The sequence below is a fragment of the Lissotriton vulgaris genome, chromosome 2_2 (assembly GCF_964263255.1).
Source record: "Lissotriton vulgaris chromosome 2_2, aLisVul1.2, whole genome shotgun sequence".
Taxonomy (NCBI): domain Eukaryota; kingdom Metazoa; phylum Chordata; class Amphibia; order Caudata; family Salamandridae; genus Lissotriton; species Lissotriton vulgaris.
In genome coordinates, this window is record NC_141688.1 from 298010909 (window position 1) to 298031003 (window position 20095).

General features: G+C 43.9%; 1 protein-coding gene across 1 annotated transcript in view; it reads left to right on the top strand.

Moving 5' to 3' along the window:
- The window catches only part of LOC147729338 (embryonic protein UVS.2-like), a 120331-nt gene that overhangs the window by 42787 nt on the left and 57449 nt on the right, over nucleotides 1-20095 (top strand). The window contains 2 exon segments of the mRNA XM_086959829.1: nucleotides 14701-14876; nucleotides 19615-19696. Coding sequence (XP_086815955.1) covers nucleotides 14701-14876; nucleotides 19615-19696 — 258 coding nt within the window.

The following is a 20095-nucleotide window of genomic DNA, read 5'->3' on the forward strand; positions in this document are numbered from 1 at the left end:
CATTGCTATCTGTTTTAGAACTCGCATTACAGGACCGCTACAATTATAAACATCGCTATTATTTAATTATTTTAGTAACATAGCAGGATCGTTTTGTTGTTAAATTACTGTTGCCTGATAGCGCTAACCACCTCGCCTGCTTAATTGCTGCTTGTACCACTGTGCCGTCCCTGTGTTGCCCTGACTGCCTTTTCATTTAACTTATCCTGCACTTTGATCATTACCATTACTGTGGCTGCCTGCTCCGTTTCGCGCTGCCGGCCATTTTGGTGTTAATATTGTTGTTTGTGTCACCATGCCCGAGTCTCCACCCCGCTCCCGCCTTCCCAGCTGACCCTCCCTCGCCCCTCCCCTTCCACCATCCACATATGACAGCTGCTTTTGCGCGCAGCGGTTACACGCAGCGGTCGCGCCCCATTTGCACCGAAGGTGCGCCAAAGGTAAGCCCGTCTACGCCCGTCCGCGCCAAGCCCGCGCCCAGCGCCAGACCCCCTGTTCCCCGTCCCACCCACCCCACCCGCATTACATACGCTGCCTCCACCCTCCTAGCCCTTAACCCCGGCCGACTCTCCGACTGCTCTCAAGCCGCCCCCGGACACACCCATGGGCCCTTCACGTGCAACTCCTGCAAGTATGACGGCACCAAGACCAACTCCACATCCTCTAACACCAAACAGAGATCTGACACCAACCACCTAAAATGCATTCTGCTCAACACCCGCTCGGTCCACAAACACGCCATCGACCTCTGGAATCTACTAGACACCATCTCTCCGGACGTCGCCTTCCTAACTGAAACATGGATGAAAGCCTCCTCAGCCCCAGACATCACCATTGCCATCCCGGAAGGCTACAAGATCACCCGTAAAGACCGCAACAAGCAAACAGGAGGAGGCATCGCTATTGTTCACAAGAATTCCATCCGAATCTCAACCAGCTCAGACGTCAACCTCGCTAGCGCCGAACACCTCCACTTCCAGATCCACACCGACCCCAAGACCACACTCAGAGGCACCCTCCTCTACAGGCCACCAGGACCCCGAGCACAATTCAGTGAAGACATCACTGACTTTACCACCCCACACGCCCTCCCCTCTGAGGACTACATTCTACTGGGAGACCTCAATTATCATCTGGAAAAAAGTAACGACAGCAACACCACAGCCTTCTGGAAAATCTCGCCAACCTCGGACTCAAACAACTTGTTAATACCCCCACTCACTTCGCAGGTCACACACTCAACCCTATCTTCACCTCCAGCAAACATATCTCCTTCAGCCACACCTCGACCCTCTATTGGACGGACCACAGCTGCGTTCACTTTATCTACAAAAAGACCACAACCCACAACCATCCTCAACCTACTCTGCGAAGAAACTGGAACAAAATCACCATCAACCAGATCTCCTCATCGCTTCTCCATAACCCACCTGCCCACTCATCGAACGCCAACCAAGCAGCCATTAACCTCACTCAATGGCTAACCAACAGCGCCGACAACCTAGCACCCTTGAAAAAACGTCAAATCAAACAAGGCAACAAAAACGCCCCCTGGTTCAACGATGATCTTAAGAAATCCAAGAAACTCTGTCGCTCCCTTGAGAAGGCCTGGAAAAAAGACCCAAACACCAGCACCAGAGACGCCTTCAAAAACGCCACTCGCATACACCACCAATTGATCCGAACCGCCAAGTAAGCCGCTTTCAAAGACCGACTTGACAACAACACCCACAACAGCAAGGAATTATTCAACATTGTCAAAGAATTCACCAACCCCACTGCCAATTCCAACGACATAACTCCCTCTCAAGCCCTTTGCGACTCCCTAGCTTCGTTCTTCCATGACAAAATCGCAGACATCCACAACAGCTTCGACAACCAACCCGGAGACCAACCCACCCATCCTTCTGCCAGACCTTCACCCCCCTTGAACATTCTTAATGACTGGAACCCAATCTCCACGGATGATACCATCCGCCTGATGAACTCCATCCACTCAGGATCCCCCTCAGACCCATGCCCTCAGCACATCTTCAACAAAGCAGATTCCATCATCGCACCCCACCTCTGAGATGTCATCAACTGCTCCCTCACCTCCGCCACCTTCCCAGATAGCTGGAAACACGCCAAACTCAGCGCCCTTCTGAAAAAACCCACAGCTGACCCCACCGAACTCAAAAACTACCGCCCCATATCACTCCTTCCTTTCCCAGCCAAAGTCATCGAGAAAGCTGTCAACAACCAGCTCGCGGCCTTCCTCGAATCCAACAAATCCCTCGACTCTTCACAGTCCGGCTTCCGAGCCAAACACAGCACTGAGACCGCACTCATCGCAGCAACAGACTACATCCGAACTCTACTGGACAATGGTGACACCGCCGCCCTCATCCTCCTCGACCTCTCCGCAGCCTTCGACACAGTCTGTCATAGCACCCTGCTACAACGCCTCAGTAACATCGGAATTCAAGGAAAAGCACTGGAGTGGATCACCTCGTTCCTTGCCGGAAGAACTCAGAGAGTCCGCCTCCCACCATTCAAATCAGAAGCCACTGAAGTCATTTGCGGCGTGCCACAAGGATCTTCACTCAGCCCCACCCTCTTCAACGTATACATGAGCCCCCTTGCAGCCATCGCACGTCAACACAACCTCAACATCATCTCCTACGCTGATGACACTCAACTGATCCTCTCACTCACCAAAGACCCTAACGCCGCCAAAAACAACCTACATGAAGGAATGAAAGAAGTAGCCGAGTGGATGAAGCACAGCCGTCTGAAATTGAATTCCGACAAAACAGAAGTCCTTATGTTAGGTACCTCCCCCTCCGCCTGGGACAACTCGTGGTGGCCAGAATCCCTTGGAAAAGCACCCATCCCAACAGACCACGCACAAAACCTGGGCATCATTCTGGACTCCTCACTCTCGATGACCAGTCAAATCAACGCAGTTTCATCATCCTGCTTCAACATTCTTCGCATGCTCAAAAAAACATTTCGCTGGATCCCCACTGAAACCAGAAAGACGGTCACCCACGCATTGGTTACAAGCCGCCTGGACTACGGAAACACCCTATACGCCGGTACCACCGCAAAACTTCAGAAAAAACTCCAACGCATCCAGAACGCATCAGCCAGACTCATTCTAGACATTCCGCGTAAAGATCACATTTCTGGTCACCTGAAAAACCTCCACTGGCTCCCCATCAATAAGAGGATAACATTCCGCCTTCTATCCCACGCGCACAAAGCACTTTACGAACTTGGACCCGAATGCCTCAACACAGACTTTCCTTCTACACCCCCTCCCGCCAGCTTCGCTCCTCCCACCAAGCCCTTGCTGCTGTTCCTCGCATCAACAAAACCACCATGGGAGGAAGATCCTTCTCCTACCTGGCAGCTAAAACCTGGAACTCACTTCCCACTCACCTTCGCCTCACTCAGAACCACCTAACATTCAGAAGCAACTTAAAACCTGGATTTTCGACAAGTAACTCCCCACCCTTCTCCAAGCGCCTTGAGACCTTCTGGGTATGTAGCGCGCTATATAAATCACTGAATTGAATTGAATTGAATTGACCTGAAGACCGCCTTTGACTTGGTCCCCAGAGACCGCCTATGGCTGGTCCTGCAGGAGATGGGGATTCCTCTGCCCATTATGAACCTGTGTTCACAATGGAAACTACGCCCGCATTAGATGGGGATCACAGGAGCAAAAAACTGATAAAATTGCTGTGAATAGAGGCGTCCGCAAGGGATGCATAGTGGCACTTACACTATTCACGCTCCTTGTGAACGGCGTAGTCTCCTTTTTGCTTGAAATTAATGCTGGCGCCCCGGTCCTGGCAGGCGATAAAGTTCCTGCATTACTTTTTGTGGACGATACGTTGTTAGTATCAAAAACTCCTGCAGGGTTACAGAAGCTGTTGGATCGCTTCTGCTTGTTTTGCAAGATGAGGGGTCTTGTCATTAACACCTCTAAAACAAAGCTTTTTTTTTAACCCAAGTAGATCGTCTAGATCTACTATGGCTCTCGATGGGGTGCCACTGGAGCACGTCAAAGAGTTCGATTATTTGGTGATCAGAATTTCTGATAAATTTAAATGGCAGTTACACATTGATAAAATGGCCCTAAATCATAAACGGGTAGTAGGAGTATTAGGGAGAGAACATCGCGCGTCCACCTCTAAGCCCATTGCTCCTGCTCTGGAAATCTATGCTGCTAAAGCTGTAGGCTGTGCCCTATATGGAGCAGAACTCTGGGGCTTTGGATGTGTAGACGTCCTAGTCACTACAGAAAACAAGTTCTTTATGGAGCTTCTCTCACTCCCGAGGGGCACCCCAACCAAGCAACTTTTGAGTGATTTGGATCGCCGTTCAATTAAGGACCTAGTCACTCTGCGTTCTCTCTTATATTGGGCCCAGTTATAGTGCACTCCAGAGATTAATTACAACAAAAGGTATCCAGGAGTCACAACCATGTTTTGCTCTCAGACTGACCACCACATGACAAACAAATTAAATTGTGAGTTGAAAACAGTTGTATGTGAACACCATTCAAACACTCATACATATAACATGCAATCCAGGTAGGAATTTTTCCCATCAGTTGTCGTTCTGTACCACCACTATTACATCATTTGGGTTCTCCTTACCCAGGAGTTAGTATAAAGACAGTCACACTAGTTGGAAAGTGGAGACTGTGTGAGTAAGGAGCCTGATGTTAGTTTTTTACTGAGTGGTGTCAGTATGGTGTTGGTGTGGTATTTACAACTGAAAAAAAGCAGTGCAAGTGGGAGTAAGTGAGGTGAATAAAATTAGGTGGAACTGAGTAGAATAGATATTTTTAATGGTTTCTCTCAGACCCCTACGTTTTAAAAACAAGTGAAAAGTGAAAAAAAGTAGATTTAACATAATATCTACTCAGCAAGTGGTCGACATGTTTCTGCATATAAATGGAAATGATCCTATGCATTCATCAGGACCTTGATGTTACTACTGCTGTATATAACTATGTGAAGAAGGAAATAAAAGGAAAAAATCACCTGTTTGTCAGGTGTTGATTCTCCACCACAATCTAAAATAGTCGTGTGAGCGAGGAAAGAAAAAGAGAAAAACAAACAAATTTGTCATAGAATGCACTCTTTAGTAGTGATATTCTTGTGATCATGTATACAAAATTTAATTGACATTATATCACTCACCCAATTTCTGTGGGGATGGCGCCTCACCTCACCTGGCTGCAGCTCAGGTAAATAAGGAGCACCGCTCTGTTTAGCAAAATACAATCGTAAAAGCACTCAACCAACTCATATCAAGGCAAGATAAAGAGCATGTAGTATTCTTAGGTTTCAAAAGGATTAAAAAATGACCTCATTAATATTCATTACAAAATCACAGATATATGCGTGTAACGTTGTGTATCAGAGGTTCGATTCATGTCCTAATTTTTGGGTTTAAAATACACGTTTGATAAATTAACAGACCCCTGAGTCCTTAACGATGTATAAAGCCGAAGGCTTATAGACCCTATGTTAGTTTCTGCTTCTTTTCAAGTTATCTCCTAACTCTCTTGTGATATAATGACTAAAGGAAATCACTGTGTAAAGGTAGTATTTTATTTTACTCAGGACTCGCTACGAGTGATCAGAATCATAACATGTACCGTCGCTGCCATTCACACGGAAAAACGCAGTGACTTAAATATGGGCGTTTCCAGGTATTAAAGAAACAGCACAGGCGTTTTGTGGCTCCAAAACAAGCCGCTCATGCGGCCGGCAAGTGCAGCTAACGGGAAAGGCGAAAAACCTTCCACTCGGTGTCTCCCAACGTCCCTCTGGGCTATTCTGGGGAGGCACCGAACCGAAGAGGAGGCGGGTATTTCAAAAGTGGCCTCGAGCGCGGGGGTGTCTGGGAACCGTAGTTTCAACCATTCGTGTTAACGGAGAAATTGTCGAGCATCCCAATTTTACCAGCCCGCCTTGGTTAGACGCATTTGTAATTTAACCAATTTAGACATATTCCTGCCGCATCATAAAGGCACCTATTTTTTGTTATAAGTCCGGAATATTCAAACATAAAATAAAACAAAGCAAATTTACAAAATTTGTAAAATGCATGTACGGACAGTGTGTGAATCCCCATATTTTGACTGATTATATAAATGCTTGTACAATTTATGGACAGTGTGTGTATCATAGTAGGATGGTTAAACTATAGAGATGGTAAAAAGGTGTATATATTCAGTAGTATTGTATTTACACACATGCAAAATGGCTCCCATTTGACCACAATCAGATCTCGTGTCTATTATAGTGACATCCAAGGTATGGGTTCATTCTGACCCTCCTTGTCACTGTTCAGCTTATAGACCCACTTCTGTCCAATCTTAAACAGAAATTTACCTATGTCTGGACAGTGGTCTGGTATATTGGGTTGTTCCAGTATGGTCCATGTGAAGTCATTGGGGCCATGTCCCTTTTCCAGGAAGTGAGCTGTTAGGCGTGTTGCCTGTTTGCGGCAGCGAACAGTGCTTTTGTGTTCATCAATTCTAATTTTTGTTTTCCTGGTCGTCATGCGCACATATCTTTTTGGGCATGGACAGGTGATCATATAGATGGTATTTTCACTGTTACAATTGGTGAATTTGCGCTGTTGTCATGGGCGCATTGTTCCTATGTCTATGATAGTTGACTTTGATGTCTGCGCAGCTCACTTCCTGGAAAAGGGACATGGACCATACTGGAACAACCCAATATACCAGACCACTGTCCAGACATAGGTAAATTTCTGTTTAAGATTGGACAGAAGTGGGTCTATAAGCTGAAAAGTGACAAGGAGGGTCTGAATGAACCCATACCTTGGATGTCACTATAATAGACACGAGATCTGATTGTGGTCAAATGGGAGCCATTTTGCATGTGTGTAAATACAATACTACTGAATATATACACCTTTTTACCATCTCTATAATTTAACCATCCTACTATGATACACACACTGTCCATAAATTGTACAAGCATTTATATAATCAGTCAAAATATGGGAATTCACACACTGTCCGTACATTCATTTTACGAATTTTGTAAATTTGCTTTGTTTTATTTTATGTTTGAATATTCCGGACTTATAACAAAAAATAGGTGCCTTTATGATGCGGCAGGAATATGTCTAAATTGGTTAAATTACAAATGCGTCTAACCAAGGCGGGCTGGTAAAATTGAGATGCTCGACAATTTCTCCGTTAACACGAATGGTTGAAACTACGGTTCCCAGACACCCCGCGCTCGAGGCCACTTTTGAAATACCCGCCTCCTCTTCGGTTCGGTGCCTCCCCAGAATAGCCCAGAGGGACGTTGGGAGACACCGACGGAGAGGTAAGCGAGTGGAAGGTTTTTCGCCTTTCCCGTTAGCTGCACTTGCCGCCTGCATGAGCGGCTTGTTTTGGAGCCACAAAACGCCCGGGCTGTTTCTTTAATACCTGGAAACGCCCATATTTAAGTCACTGCGTTTTTCCGTGTGAATGGCAGCGACGGTACATGTTATGATTCTGATCACTCGTAGCGAGTCCTGTGTAAAATAAAATACTACCTTTACACAGTGATTTCCTTTAGTCATTATATCACAAGAGAGTTAGGAGATAACTTGAAAAGAAGCAGAAACTAACAAAGGGTCTATAAGCCTTCGGCTTTATACATCGTTAAGGACTCGGGGGTCTGTTAATTTATCAAACGTGTATTTTAAACCCAAAAATTAGGACATGAATCGAACCTCTGATACACAACTTTACACGCATATATCTGTGATTTTGTAATGAATAATAATGAGGTCATTATTTAATCCTTTTGAATCCTAAGAATACTACATGCTCTTTATCTTGCCTTGATATGAGTTGGTTGAGTGCTTTTACGATTGTATTTTGCTAAACAGAGCGGTGCTCCTTATTTACCTGAGCTGCAGCCAGGTGAGGTGAGGCGCCATCCCCACAGAAATTGGGTGAGTGATATCATGTCAATTAAATTGTGTATACATGATCACAAGAATATCACTACTAAAGAGTGCATTCTATGACAAATTTGTTTGTTTTTCTCTTTTTCTTTCCTCGCTCACACGACTATTTTAGATTGTGGTGGAGAATCAACACCTGACAAACAGGTGATATTTTTCCTTTTATTTCCTTCTTCACATAGTTATATACAGCAGTAGCAACATCAAGGTCCTGATGAATGCATAGGATCATTTCCATTTATATGCAGAAACATGTCGACCACTTGCTGAGTAGATATTATGTTAAATCTGCTTTTTTTCACTTTTCACTTGTTTTTAAAACTTAGGGGTCTGAGAGAAACCATTAAAAATATCTATTCTACTCAGTTCCACCTAATTTTATTCACCTCACTTATTCCCACTTGCACTGCTTTTTTTCAGTTGTAAATACCACACCAACACCATACTGACACCACTCAGTAAAAAACTAACATCAGTCTCCTTACTCACACAGTCTCCACTTTCCAACTAGTGTGACTGTCTTTATACTAACTCCTGGGTAAGGAGAACCCAAATGGTGTTCACATACAACTGTTTTCAACTCACAATTTAATTTGTTTGTCGTGTGGTGGTCAGTCTGAGAGCAAAACATGGTTGTGACTCCTGGATACCTTTTGTTGTAATTAGTTCTGTTCTTGGGGCATGTATCCAGTACAGAGTCATTAAATTAGCCCTTAGACCCTCATTTAAATAGTGTGTGTTTCGCACTCCAGAGATTTCCAGGTATGCCGGGGGCCTAAGAGAGGTCATGAATCTCCAAGGATCCCATAAGATCGGATGGTTAGCTAATATAAGGAAGCTTCTTCTGGCCACTGGCCTTTTAACTGCTTAGGAGTCTGGGGCAGTGTTATCTAAGGTAGAAACCAAGAGAGCTTTTTGGGCATGGGTTGATAATCAAGAGCAGAGGGACCCAAACCAAGGCAGGCTGGAGAAGTGTGGCTCACTGGTTAGAGGAGGCAGACCTGGAAGCAGAGGTCAGCCTGGGACCAGGGTTCGATTCCCGGCTCGGTGGGGTCTTGAGTCCTAAAATGTCCATGGACTTGACAATTCTCGCTCCGGTGCCTACTCGATTCACGGGTGCACACTCTGTGACTCTGGGCAATAGCTTGCTCAATCTCCACAACGGCCCCTCGCGGCGGGATGCCTGGCTTTCACCTTGCGGATACACTGCCGGGGTTATCTCACAGGGGAATACCAGGACGGGTTCCCTAAGCAAGCACTTAGAAACCGCTTGGTGATTTGCGCTATATAAATTCCAGTACATTTACATTTACATTTACTTATTTACAAAGCTGAGAGTTAGGACCCTCTTTATCCAGTTTAGGATGGGCACCCTTCCTCTTCGCGATCGTACCAGCAAATGGAAGCCCCTGCACCAAACGCCCGTGGATTGTCCAAACTGTGCAGGTGTTATGGAAAATATCCCTCACCTTTTCTTCGTAAGCCCAGCCTATACAAAACCTAGATTGAAATGGCTTAAACCTGTGTGCCTGCAGCTTGAAACTAGGGACCACTCTGTTGCACTGAGAATACTTAATAATAATAATAACAATAATAAAGCCATTTTAAGAGCACCTGGTTACACTCAAGACAGCACTAAAATTGCTGCTGCTCCCAGAGAGACAGAAGTCCAGAAGCGAGTGGCCAGAGGAACAAGAAAGCTTTATTTGTGTAGGAAGAGATGGGTTTTTAGTCTCAGTCTGAATCTAGTTTCAGAGGGTTCCATGCGTAGGTCAAGCGGAAGTTTATTCCAGTGTTTACTTGCTAAAAACCTGAAGGAGCATCCTGGCCTTGCGAATGCGGGGAAGTTTGAACAACATCGCTCTGGCAGATCTTAAGTTCCGGGTAGGGCGATGGATGGTAAGAAGATTTCGCAAGTAACCTGGGCCCTTTCCCTGGTCAATGCGGTGTGCAAAGCATAGCTCTTTAAACTTAATGCGTTCCTCAATAGGGAGCCAGTGTAGTGTAAATAATGCTGTTTTTCCCGATGCTCTACGCGGCAGGTTGAGCACCAGGCGAGCGGCAGCATTTTGAACACACTGCAGCTGGTGTATGCCTTTTTTGCTTAAGCCTAAGAGCAGGGCATTGCCGTAGTCCAGATGCGGTGTGACTAGAGCGTGGATAAGTGTCTTCCTGGCGCTGATGGGGACAAGGTCAAGAACTTTGCGAAGAGTTTTGAGTATACCAAAATATCTTCCCGTGACTTTTCTGACCTGTTGTTTAAAAGAAAGCTCAGCATCAAGCATGATTCCAAGATTTTTGACGGATTCCGCCACGGAGGAAATCGCGCCCAATTCAGTGGGCCACCACACATGTGACCAGGCAGAGGGGGATTTGCCAATAACCAGCAGTTCTGTTTTGTCGCCGTTCAGGCGCAGGCAGTTGTTGTTCATCCACCTTGACACAGATAGCATGCAGTTGGAACAGTTGGTGGCGTCTTCCATCTGATTGTGCGTGAGTTTAATCATCAGTTGGGTATCATCAGCATATGCGACAATATCCACTCAGAAAGCTTCCACAATGTGAGTCTGGGGTTCCATGTAAAGATTGAACAAGGAGCCCTGTGGAACCCCATGTCTCAGCTTCCGGGGGGAGGATTTGAATGGAGGGCAGTGCATCTGAAAACTCCTGTTTTCTAGAAAAGATCTTATCCATTCATAAGAAGATCCCTCCACTCCCATGTCTGAGAGGTGAGACAGCAGCGTTGTGTGCAGCACGGTGTCAAAAGCTGCACTAGGTTCTAATAAAACCAACACTGCTGTCTGGCCCTCATCCACAAACTGTCTGAGACATTCTGTGGAGAAGAGAACAGCTGACTCCGTCGAGTGGCCTGCTCTGAACCCTGACTGTGTGGGATGGAGGAGAGATTCCTCCTCAAGGTATTTCATGAGTTGGCTGTTAACCACCTTCTCCACAACTTTCACACAGAAAAGAAGAAGGGAAATGGGGCGGAGATTCTGTAGCTAGAAGATATGTACGTTGTTTTTTTTTCAGAGGGATGACTTTGGCCGTTTTCCATGCGTCAAGCACATGGCACTCTTGGAAGGATAGGGTGACCATGTATCTAATCTGGTCGATCATGCATTCTAGGACTCCCTTACAGCGATTAGGAGGAATCAAATCATAGGGGGAACCGGACTGAATGCTGTTAGCAATATTAAGCAGGTCTTGCCTATCAGGTACTTTAAAGCAAGTCAGATGAGGTTTGATGGCAGAGTCATCTCCCACTTCCGTGTGTTTAATCGGCAGGCCCATGCCGCCTGTGAAAGTGGCATGTATTATATCCACTTTCTTTACAAAGTAATCTGCTATGTCATCACATAGCTCATTGGGGTAGGTGTCTTGGACCTCAAGTCTGATGGGGACCGTAAGCTCTTTATAAATGGAAAAAATTTCTTTAGTGGGGTTATCAGCACATTTTATTCGTTCCCTAAAATGTGTGCCTTTGGCTGCTCTCACGTGTTTGTGGTATTTTTTTAGCTCTATTTTATAGTTTAGCTTACATTCTGGATTGTAATTTTTCCTCCAGCCTCGTTCGAGGTTTTTGCATTTGGCTTTGGCTTCCTTAAGCTCTTTTGAGAACTATGGGGCAGTTTTGGTTTTTCTAGCAGGGGGATTGAGTGTCCAGCGCCCTGGACATCCATTTTTCATAGTCGTCCCACACCTCCAGCAGAGTGTCGCTGCGGGGGGAGGTTCCTTGAGCAAGGCGGATTTGAAGGTTTCCTGATTAAACTTCTTCCAGTCTCTACGTTTCTGGGGCCTGGGCTTGATCATCCCAATTTCCTGTGGGGCACCTTCTACCTTGAAGGGAATGATAAGATGATAAAACCATGTTATTCTGATCGGGGTGGAAACTTTAATACCCTCCCAATTAGCGAATACAGGGTCCAGGAGGTGACCTAGTTTATGGGACGGGGACACTGATTGTAAGTTGAGCGTCAGGGATTTCAGTGCTTCAACCACAGCCCTCCCCGCAGTTAATATCCTCGAAGTGGAGGTTAAGGTCTCCCAAGATGAGACATTTTTTATACCGGAGCACAGGCTGAGTTACCAGTTCTGTCAATTGGTTACAGAATTGTGTGGTCCCGCCTGGAGGACGGTACAAGAGGAACCCGTTGATGATATTTTTAGGGCTTACTTTTATCGTAAAAAAGCCACTCTCACTGTTGGGCAGTGTGGCCTTCTCTAAGGTGCATTGTAAATCACTTTTATAGATTAATGCTAGTCCCCCGCCTCTCTACCCTTCTCTATCGATTCTGAGCAGACAGTAACCTTGGGAAATTTTTCCCTGTTAATACCATCACTATCAACGAGGGCATGAGGATCAGGGGGTCCGGCCCTGCGCCCCTTCCGGCCGCGGACGGGTGGAGACGGGCTGGACTCTGGCTTGACTCCGGCGCAAATGCGGCGCGTCCGCTGAACGCGTCCGCTGCACGGAGTCATGGCTGTCTGTTTCTGTAGAGGCGACTAGAGCGCCAGGAGTGGGGAGCCCTACCCAATATGGCCACCACCAAAGCACGCAGCCCGGGACCCGTGGCTATGACCCGCAACTCGGCCAGCAGCCTCGGGGAAATGTGAATTAAAACTGCCAACACGGGGCAGCGCGCAGTGAGTGATTTAAAATTCTATTTGGCCTGTGAACATTAAGATCGGTTAAGTAGCAAGTGGCGCTTCGCTAAGATCCGAGCGCTGATGCTAAGAAGGGGGGAACGGACACAGAGGGAAATACAAGTAGTATACAGCACAAGATTTAAAAATGACAACCACCCGGCTTCAGCAGCTTCAGGTGCAAAGTGAGCAGAGCAATCTTAAGGCTGATGCCAGTACAACCCTAGCCTGTGGGGTGGCTAAATTTTTAAGCTGGACATGGTTGATTAGACTAAAGGCTTTATTAAGAATCTGTATAATTAATTGTTTTTAAACATCCACAAAGCTGCTAAAGTGTAATACATTTTTTATCGATCCATTGTAAAAAAAAGTTATTTAGATGAAATTCTCTTTTTAATGTATTTATTATGAATTGTGTTTTAATTTGTAAATGTGCTTTTATGATAACAAATATCGAAATAAAGCTTTGTTGATTGATTGATTGACTAATAGAAATGTAATTAGGTAATCCCAATGTTATCCTATGGAAGGTGTAGGTCTTGCAGTAGTGAAAAACAAATTAAGAATTTTTCACTACCATGACATGTAAAACGTAAAAGTACATGTTCTGTTTTTAAATACACTGCACCCTGCCCTCTGAGCTGTTCAGGGCCTATTCTAGGGGTGATGTATAGGTATTAAAAAGAAAAAGGTTTCGGGCTGTCAAGAAGTTTAGCTTGCCTGGTCGACATGATAGTTTAAAACTTCACACACTGGTTGTGCAATGGCAGGCTTGAGGCATGTTTATATGGCTACTTAAGTGCTTGGCACAATCAGTGTTGCAGGCTCACTGGTAGATCTAAATGTACAGGCCCTGAGTACAGGAAGTGCACATTAGTAGGGACTTATAAGTAAATTAACTATGCCAATTGTGGATAAGCCAATGTTAACACAACTTAGGGAAAGACCACAAGCATCTTAGTATTGGTTAGCAGTGGTAAAGTGCGCAGAATACTTTGGGCAGCAGAAATGAAGTCCAGGAGATCTGAAGTCAAACTGATAGGGGAAACCACGGTAAGGAAACTAGGTCTAACTCTAAGTTACTCCTGTTGTCCTAGTGAAAGCATAGGAGCAGCACAGGTGAGTAGCTGAGGTTTGCTCCAGGAGGTGGTTGAGGGGTTGGAACTCACGGTACAATAAAAAGGATTGCACACATGTATCTAAAAGTTCAGTAAAGGCTATTTGTTGATTTTCTGCATTATATTTACACAAAGGAATGCAAGGGAGTTAACAGAGAGAACACCTAAAACACAGAAAGTCCTAACTACTCAAGTAAATGAAATACAACCTCAAGCAATACCCTAGCATGCTTCTAGCATGTCAGTGAAGTTAGAGTCAATGCATAGGGTTATCCTATAGGGGGGTGTTATGCTGTTCTTTTCTACAGCCAGGAATGGGTCTTCACTCTTTTATTATGGTGGTGTGTACATTCTCCTTTTCAGTGGAGCAAACGTGCCAGATAAAGTGCTGCAACCTATCAGCATGGCTCGCCTACCAGGAAAGACCCACCTATAGATCTGGTCTCCATGTCAAGATTCCAGAGGCAGATATATGCCTTAAAAAGGGAAAAGACATCCTAAAGCAACACATCATTTAGGACAGCACTCTTAATGTATATGCTTTCTTACCTACACCATACACATGGTACATGCTACACACAACCGGAACACTGACTTCGTTAGAGTATGAATCCTAGCTATGGGGGACTGAAGAGATTAACCCACGGACAGTTTGCTAGATCTGCACTGACAGGCAGACTGTCACAGGAAAGGCCAGAAATTAATCAAACTGGTGCAGGATGACACAGCTATCCTTTGCATGCAAGGTCTTTTATGACACCCTAGACTGCACAGTGTCACTGTCCTAGAATCCCTCCTTCCTTACAGACAGCAATAGTCAGAGAGGAGATGCACTGGCCGATTCCTTGTATGAGGTAAGAGTGTAATATTCTTTTTCCAAAGGTGCCATTGCAGTGATTTATGGATGTCCCTGGTCCATCTTCTCTTGTAGGTGCTGGTCGGTCGTCGGGAAGTCAGGAGGAGTTCAGCAGCTATCTCTTTCCGTGGGATGTTTGTCGAAAGGAGCCATCCAGCATGAGCTGAACCACGCTCTGGGATTCTACCATGAGCATAACCGCAGCGACCGCGACAATTACGTTACCATTATGTGGAAGAACATCTCACCCCGTAAGTGACACCCCCGGGCTCCACTTACCACTAAGAGGGAAAACTAAATACAACTCAGATTCCTGATGGGCACAACTTTGCACTAATTTAAAGACCTGATTGGTTCCGCTAAGGTTTGATCACAGATACCTACTATTACACTTCTTCTACCAATCTGATTCTTGGTAACGGTGATCAATATTCATTATTGTCACAAGCAGTCTGTGGTCCTTTTCACAAAATGTACCACTATATAATTTATTAGCAAGGTATGGATGCCTAGAGATGGAAAATATTTGACAGCAAGTCATAACGTTTTGCCTTTTGTGTGTTACCACTCCACTACCAAGATACCTTGATGTAGATCCATAAAACACAAAGCCCACTAAAAGGGTCACCTTATTTATGCAATCATGCAGTCAGTATATTATATATGCAGTGAAAATGGCCAGCAGAACCCCCCACAAGCTTTTGTTGCTCCCATACACCAGAAAAACGCTGCCAGGCAATGTTGACATCAATTGCACTCTGAACATACTTGGTCATGGGATTTCCTATTCACAACTGAAAGAAAATGATGCTGCCTTATGTCTTCAGAAACTTGCTCCTACTATAATGAGAAAATTGTTCTTCCAGTCGTGTATCACAGGATTCCACTGGCTACTTGCCCACCATTAACGCCCTTGCAACTGAGTTGACAACTGTTTCTGAAATTTTTATAAATTCAGAGCTGATAAGGGAATCATTGCGTTTGAGGAAAATTCATGGTCATCGATCAAGCTCTCTGCCAAAAGCAACTGAGATCGTATGGAAGCATAAAGCAAAGTACAACAGAATCATTCTTTGAATGGGCATCTTTCACATCATTTGCAATGTCATGTCCAGTCTTGGGATCTGATTTCTAGAATCTGGACTTTGCAACCTTTGCATTGGAGCAAATAGGATAGCAGAAGGATCAATATCATTGGTACTAGAAGGTCATATGTACAATGTTTATATCATCAGTACTAGAAGGTTGTATGTACAATTGTGCAGTTTGAGTACACAATTGAGTGAATGAAGTAATGTTGAGACTGGCTTGGGTGGCATTTATCCCCAGTGTGGAGAAGAATTACAAAGAGAAAATTCAAGCAGTCTACTCCTGCTTTGAGGATGTTAATGACTTTGCAAAATACCTATGTCGACAGATTAGATGACCTCTTGCAGAATGATGCCTTTAGCGAAGAAAACAGCTTTGGGATGTATTCCTGAAGCATCTTCAACATAAGAATGGAGATCTCTGTATTTTGGATGTCGTATATGGATATGGTTGAATATATCTTGCTGGCACTGCTGCGTGATGCTCAAGAAGTAAATTGGCATTTTCATCTTACCGCATACGCTCCATGATCTCATGGTGTTTTACGTATGACAGGATTAACGACACTAGATATATTCCTATATACTATGCTGAAAAACCATTACTTGCAGTGAAACATCTAGAGATACACCACGTCTTCATCAACTGATGCTTTTCAGTTCAACTGTCAGATGTAAATCCGTTCCCTAGTGCAGGGACAGTCTGCGGAAACATGCAGAATGTGTAAATTTTTAAGCCGGTATAAGCAAGAGATGTCATCTGAATGATCCACAGACACATAGTCCAATTGGAAGAGGGAGGAAGTTGGAAACACGCGAGGGGGCAGAGCAACTGATAGTGGACTGGATGGAGGGGCAGCCAGCACCTCAGGCTGTGTTAGATATACTAGCTTGCAAGTGCATTAGGAACGGCAAACAACCAACATGTGTCTGCTGTCTAAATGACCTTAAGTGCACCGACATGTGCAGACTTCCCGTCTGTAAAAATCAAACAGATGCAGAGAATGATGACACCTATTCAGATAAAGAAGATGATGACGACAAATGTGAATGATACAATTGGGTTTATTTTCACTCATGACATACGTTCCCTATGTAAGATATAGCAACTATTATTATTTCAAATAGTAAGTGAAAATTATGCATATAATCTATATCAATATAAGACAAATACAATTAATTTTTTTGTTATTATTTTCAGGACTATATTGTTATTAGTGCAATTAAATATCATAATTATTTAAAAATAATATGGAATTTAACCAATCCTATGGATTTAAATGTATATTCCCACATATTATGATGAATTTGTATATTTATCAAGAATATGAAGAACATTTTTATTTTTTGGCTAGGTTGCTAATCCAAAAATATCAGACGAAAGTCAAAGAGTGATAACTTGCATTCACATATTTTCCATCTCTAGGCATCCATACCTTGCAAGAGATTCATGTTAGAGCCCAGCCCGAGCGGTACCAAAGGCCATGACCTACTGCTGAGGGGATTAACTGGAGCAATGTCCCATTTGAAATCCATTTATCCTTTTCATACCTTAAAATCTCCTGCGCAGGATGAAATGTAAACTGTGTTTAAAATGCATTTTCATGATGTTGATAATCAGGATCAGTGAATGTCAACTAGAGTGCCCGCCTTCAGAGAGACGGGGCCCAGATTTAAACAGAAGTATTCAACTTAAGTTGCTCCTGCAGGGAATGCTGTATCCTTTTCAATACAAAAAATATGCTTTAAAACTTCTCACTTATTGTTTGTGTACTGTACAATGCAGCACACATGCAAAGTGGGAGGAATAAGGAGAAATTAAAACATTTCACCTAGTTACACTCGAAGAAGTGCGGGATTTTGGCACAAATCTCTGTCTACAATTTGTTGTAGATAGGGATTTACGTCAAAACCCCGGGGTGGTTGCATAGGAATGCCCATGTACCATCCACGGAATGCCACCCCTCCCCCCTCGATCCAAAGTAAACGCAAATTGAGATTTGCATTGGATTGTAAATCCCACCTGAACACTTTGCACCAGGTTTGCACTAGAAAAGTAACACAAACCCAAACACAAAGCAGGTGTTTTTCATCTGGGCCCAGGTGAGAAGTACAGCACCTTGAGCGTCACTCTTTCTCACTTCACTATCTCCCATGCAAATGTTAGTGTTTCTGTGGGCAATTTCTTCATTTTCCGATTTCATAGCATCTCAAAAAACCACCTTTGTAGTCCCACATCTTTGCATGAAAAACTCCCCCCAACCTTTCACTCGAACGCCTGTCTCCTTATTTGTTATAAACTGCATGTCTCCTCTCTCTGAGTCCAGTCTATTTTAAGTCACAGGCATGGTAATATTGTATTACTGCTTATGTCCTCGTTTTATTCTACATTTTCAACTAAATCACCTCTGCTTTGAAAGTAATTCCTGCAAACTAATAATACCTAATGTCTTCTTTTATGTATTTTCAGTTTAATAAAATTTTTATTTTGTTGAAAATAAAGTTCAAATACAAAAAACGATAGATAGGTACATGAGAACCAAGTGAAGCACATGTGAGGCAATAACAAACTATAAAGTAATGGTTCAATAATAAAAGGGAATATGAAAAGATAGTCAGAGGAAAAGAAAAAAGAATAGGAAAGGGGAAAGAAGCGAGAAAAGAAGAGAGGAAAAACGAAAGAAGGAAGAAAGAGAAGACGAAAGGATTGTCCCTTGGTTTTAGCTTTTTGGCACTCTGTTTGGGATATTTGCATGCGCATGTTTAACTGTTCTGTTCCTTTATCATTCTTAAATGTGTTCTTAGGCTCTGGTTCAACTGATATTGACATTGCTCCTTCTAGTGCAAGACTACTGGACTTGTTCATTGCTATTGCATTTAAAGTTATTTTATCTTGTTGGAAGGACAATTCTAAATTATATATTCTTACTTGGTGGAACTTCATATGTGATGAACATAGAATTGCTATTGCTTCCTCCTCATTTGTCTCCGCTAAAGTTAAATCTGATATTCTTTGGCTCCCCTTTTCCATCTATCTTTCATCTCCCCCTTCTAACTGATTTTTGGGCCTTTATATCCTCAGGTTTTCCTTCCTTTCGTCTTCTTTTATGTATTAATTTTAACAAATCATCTATTAGCACTCACACACCCTCCACTTCCAAAATGATTACACCTAACTCCTAATAATTTACTCTTCCTCAACGAAACTGGAGTAAATACGTGGAAGGTTTTTTTTGAGAGCACAAGTCTAATCTCAGTAACCAACAACCACTGTATTAACCACTAAACCTTGGGTGCCCGCAGCATTGTGCTCCCCAGCAAAAAGTGCGTCAATGCCTTGTCAGGGGTAGTAAGCACTATATATATATGCAACTACAATAAAATACAATACAATCTAAGGTGAAGGGTGCACCGTGTAGATTTTAAAGGGGGTTGGATCACTTTATGAGGCAAAACCGTTTTCCTAAGGATTAAACATGATGATTTTCCCATGAAAAAGACAACAGTAGGTTCTCTTTAAACATGGCCGAAACTCCAGTAAACCCCTACTGGAAGGTTTGTAGGCACTGGTATTTATTCAGTGTGAACCTCGCTTGGGAGTAAGACAATGCTCTTCATCAAATAGGATTTAAATTTAGAATTACACAAATTAATTTCACATGCTGGTGCGATTAAGTGAATTACCATAAATCACATGCTTTTCAATCTTGTTTCAAGACTGAGATTTAACTCCCCTGCCCCATGTTCCACATTTGACAGCTTAGCCATTAGACTATTTCTAACACCTGATATGGCTGAAGCAGCATTGCCCCTTTAGAGCTGGGATTTTCTCTGTATTGAAATGGGCCATATCAGGTTCAGTCATCACTAACTCATATTTACCGTCTGTTCATCTTAACAGAAGACATCATCAACTTCAGCGAAGCAAACACCAACAACCTTGGCCTGCCGTACGACTACTCCTCAGTGATGCATTATGGGAGGTAAGTCTCCTATGCTCAGCCAAGAAGAGATATTCTATTTAAAACTCTCATTAAAGGCTTTTACATATAGACAGTGACCCTTTCTTAGATTAAGGCAGCCAGTGGACTCCATTGCAAACATGACGGATTACCCTGTTTGCCACACCCTAGGACAGCCGGCTTCATTTAGGGACCCCCTTTTGTACCGCTTTGTTCTCCATAAGTGTGGCAGGGTATGCTCAGACGTGAGTTCCTTGCTCACTTTGCCACTGGATTCAAGCAAGCCTGGCTGAAGACGGCTTGAATGCCAGAAACCAGTCCCCTGAAGCTTGTTTCCAGTCCAGGGAAGGCATGGCTTGGCAGTTCAGGCTGGACTGTTCCCATGAGGCACAGGGTCAGACTGATTTGCATATAGCCATG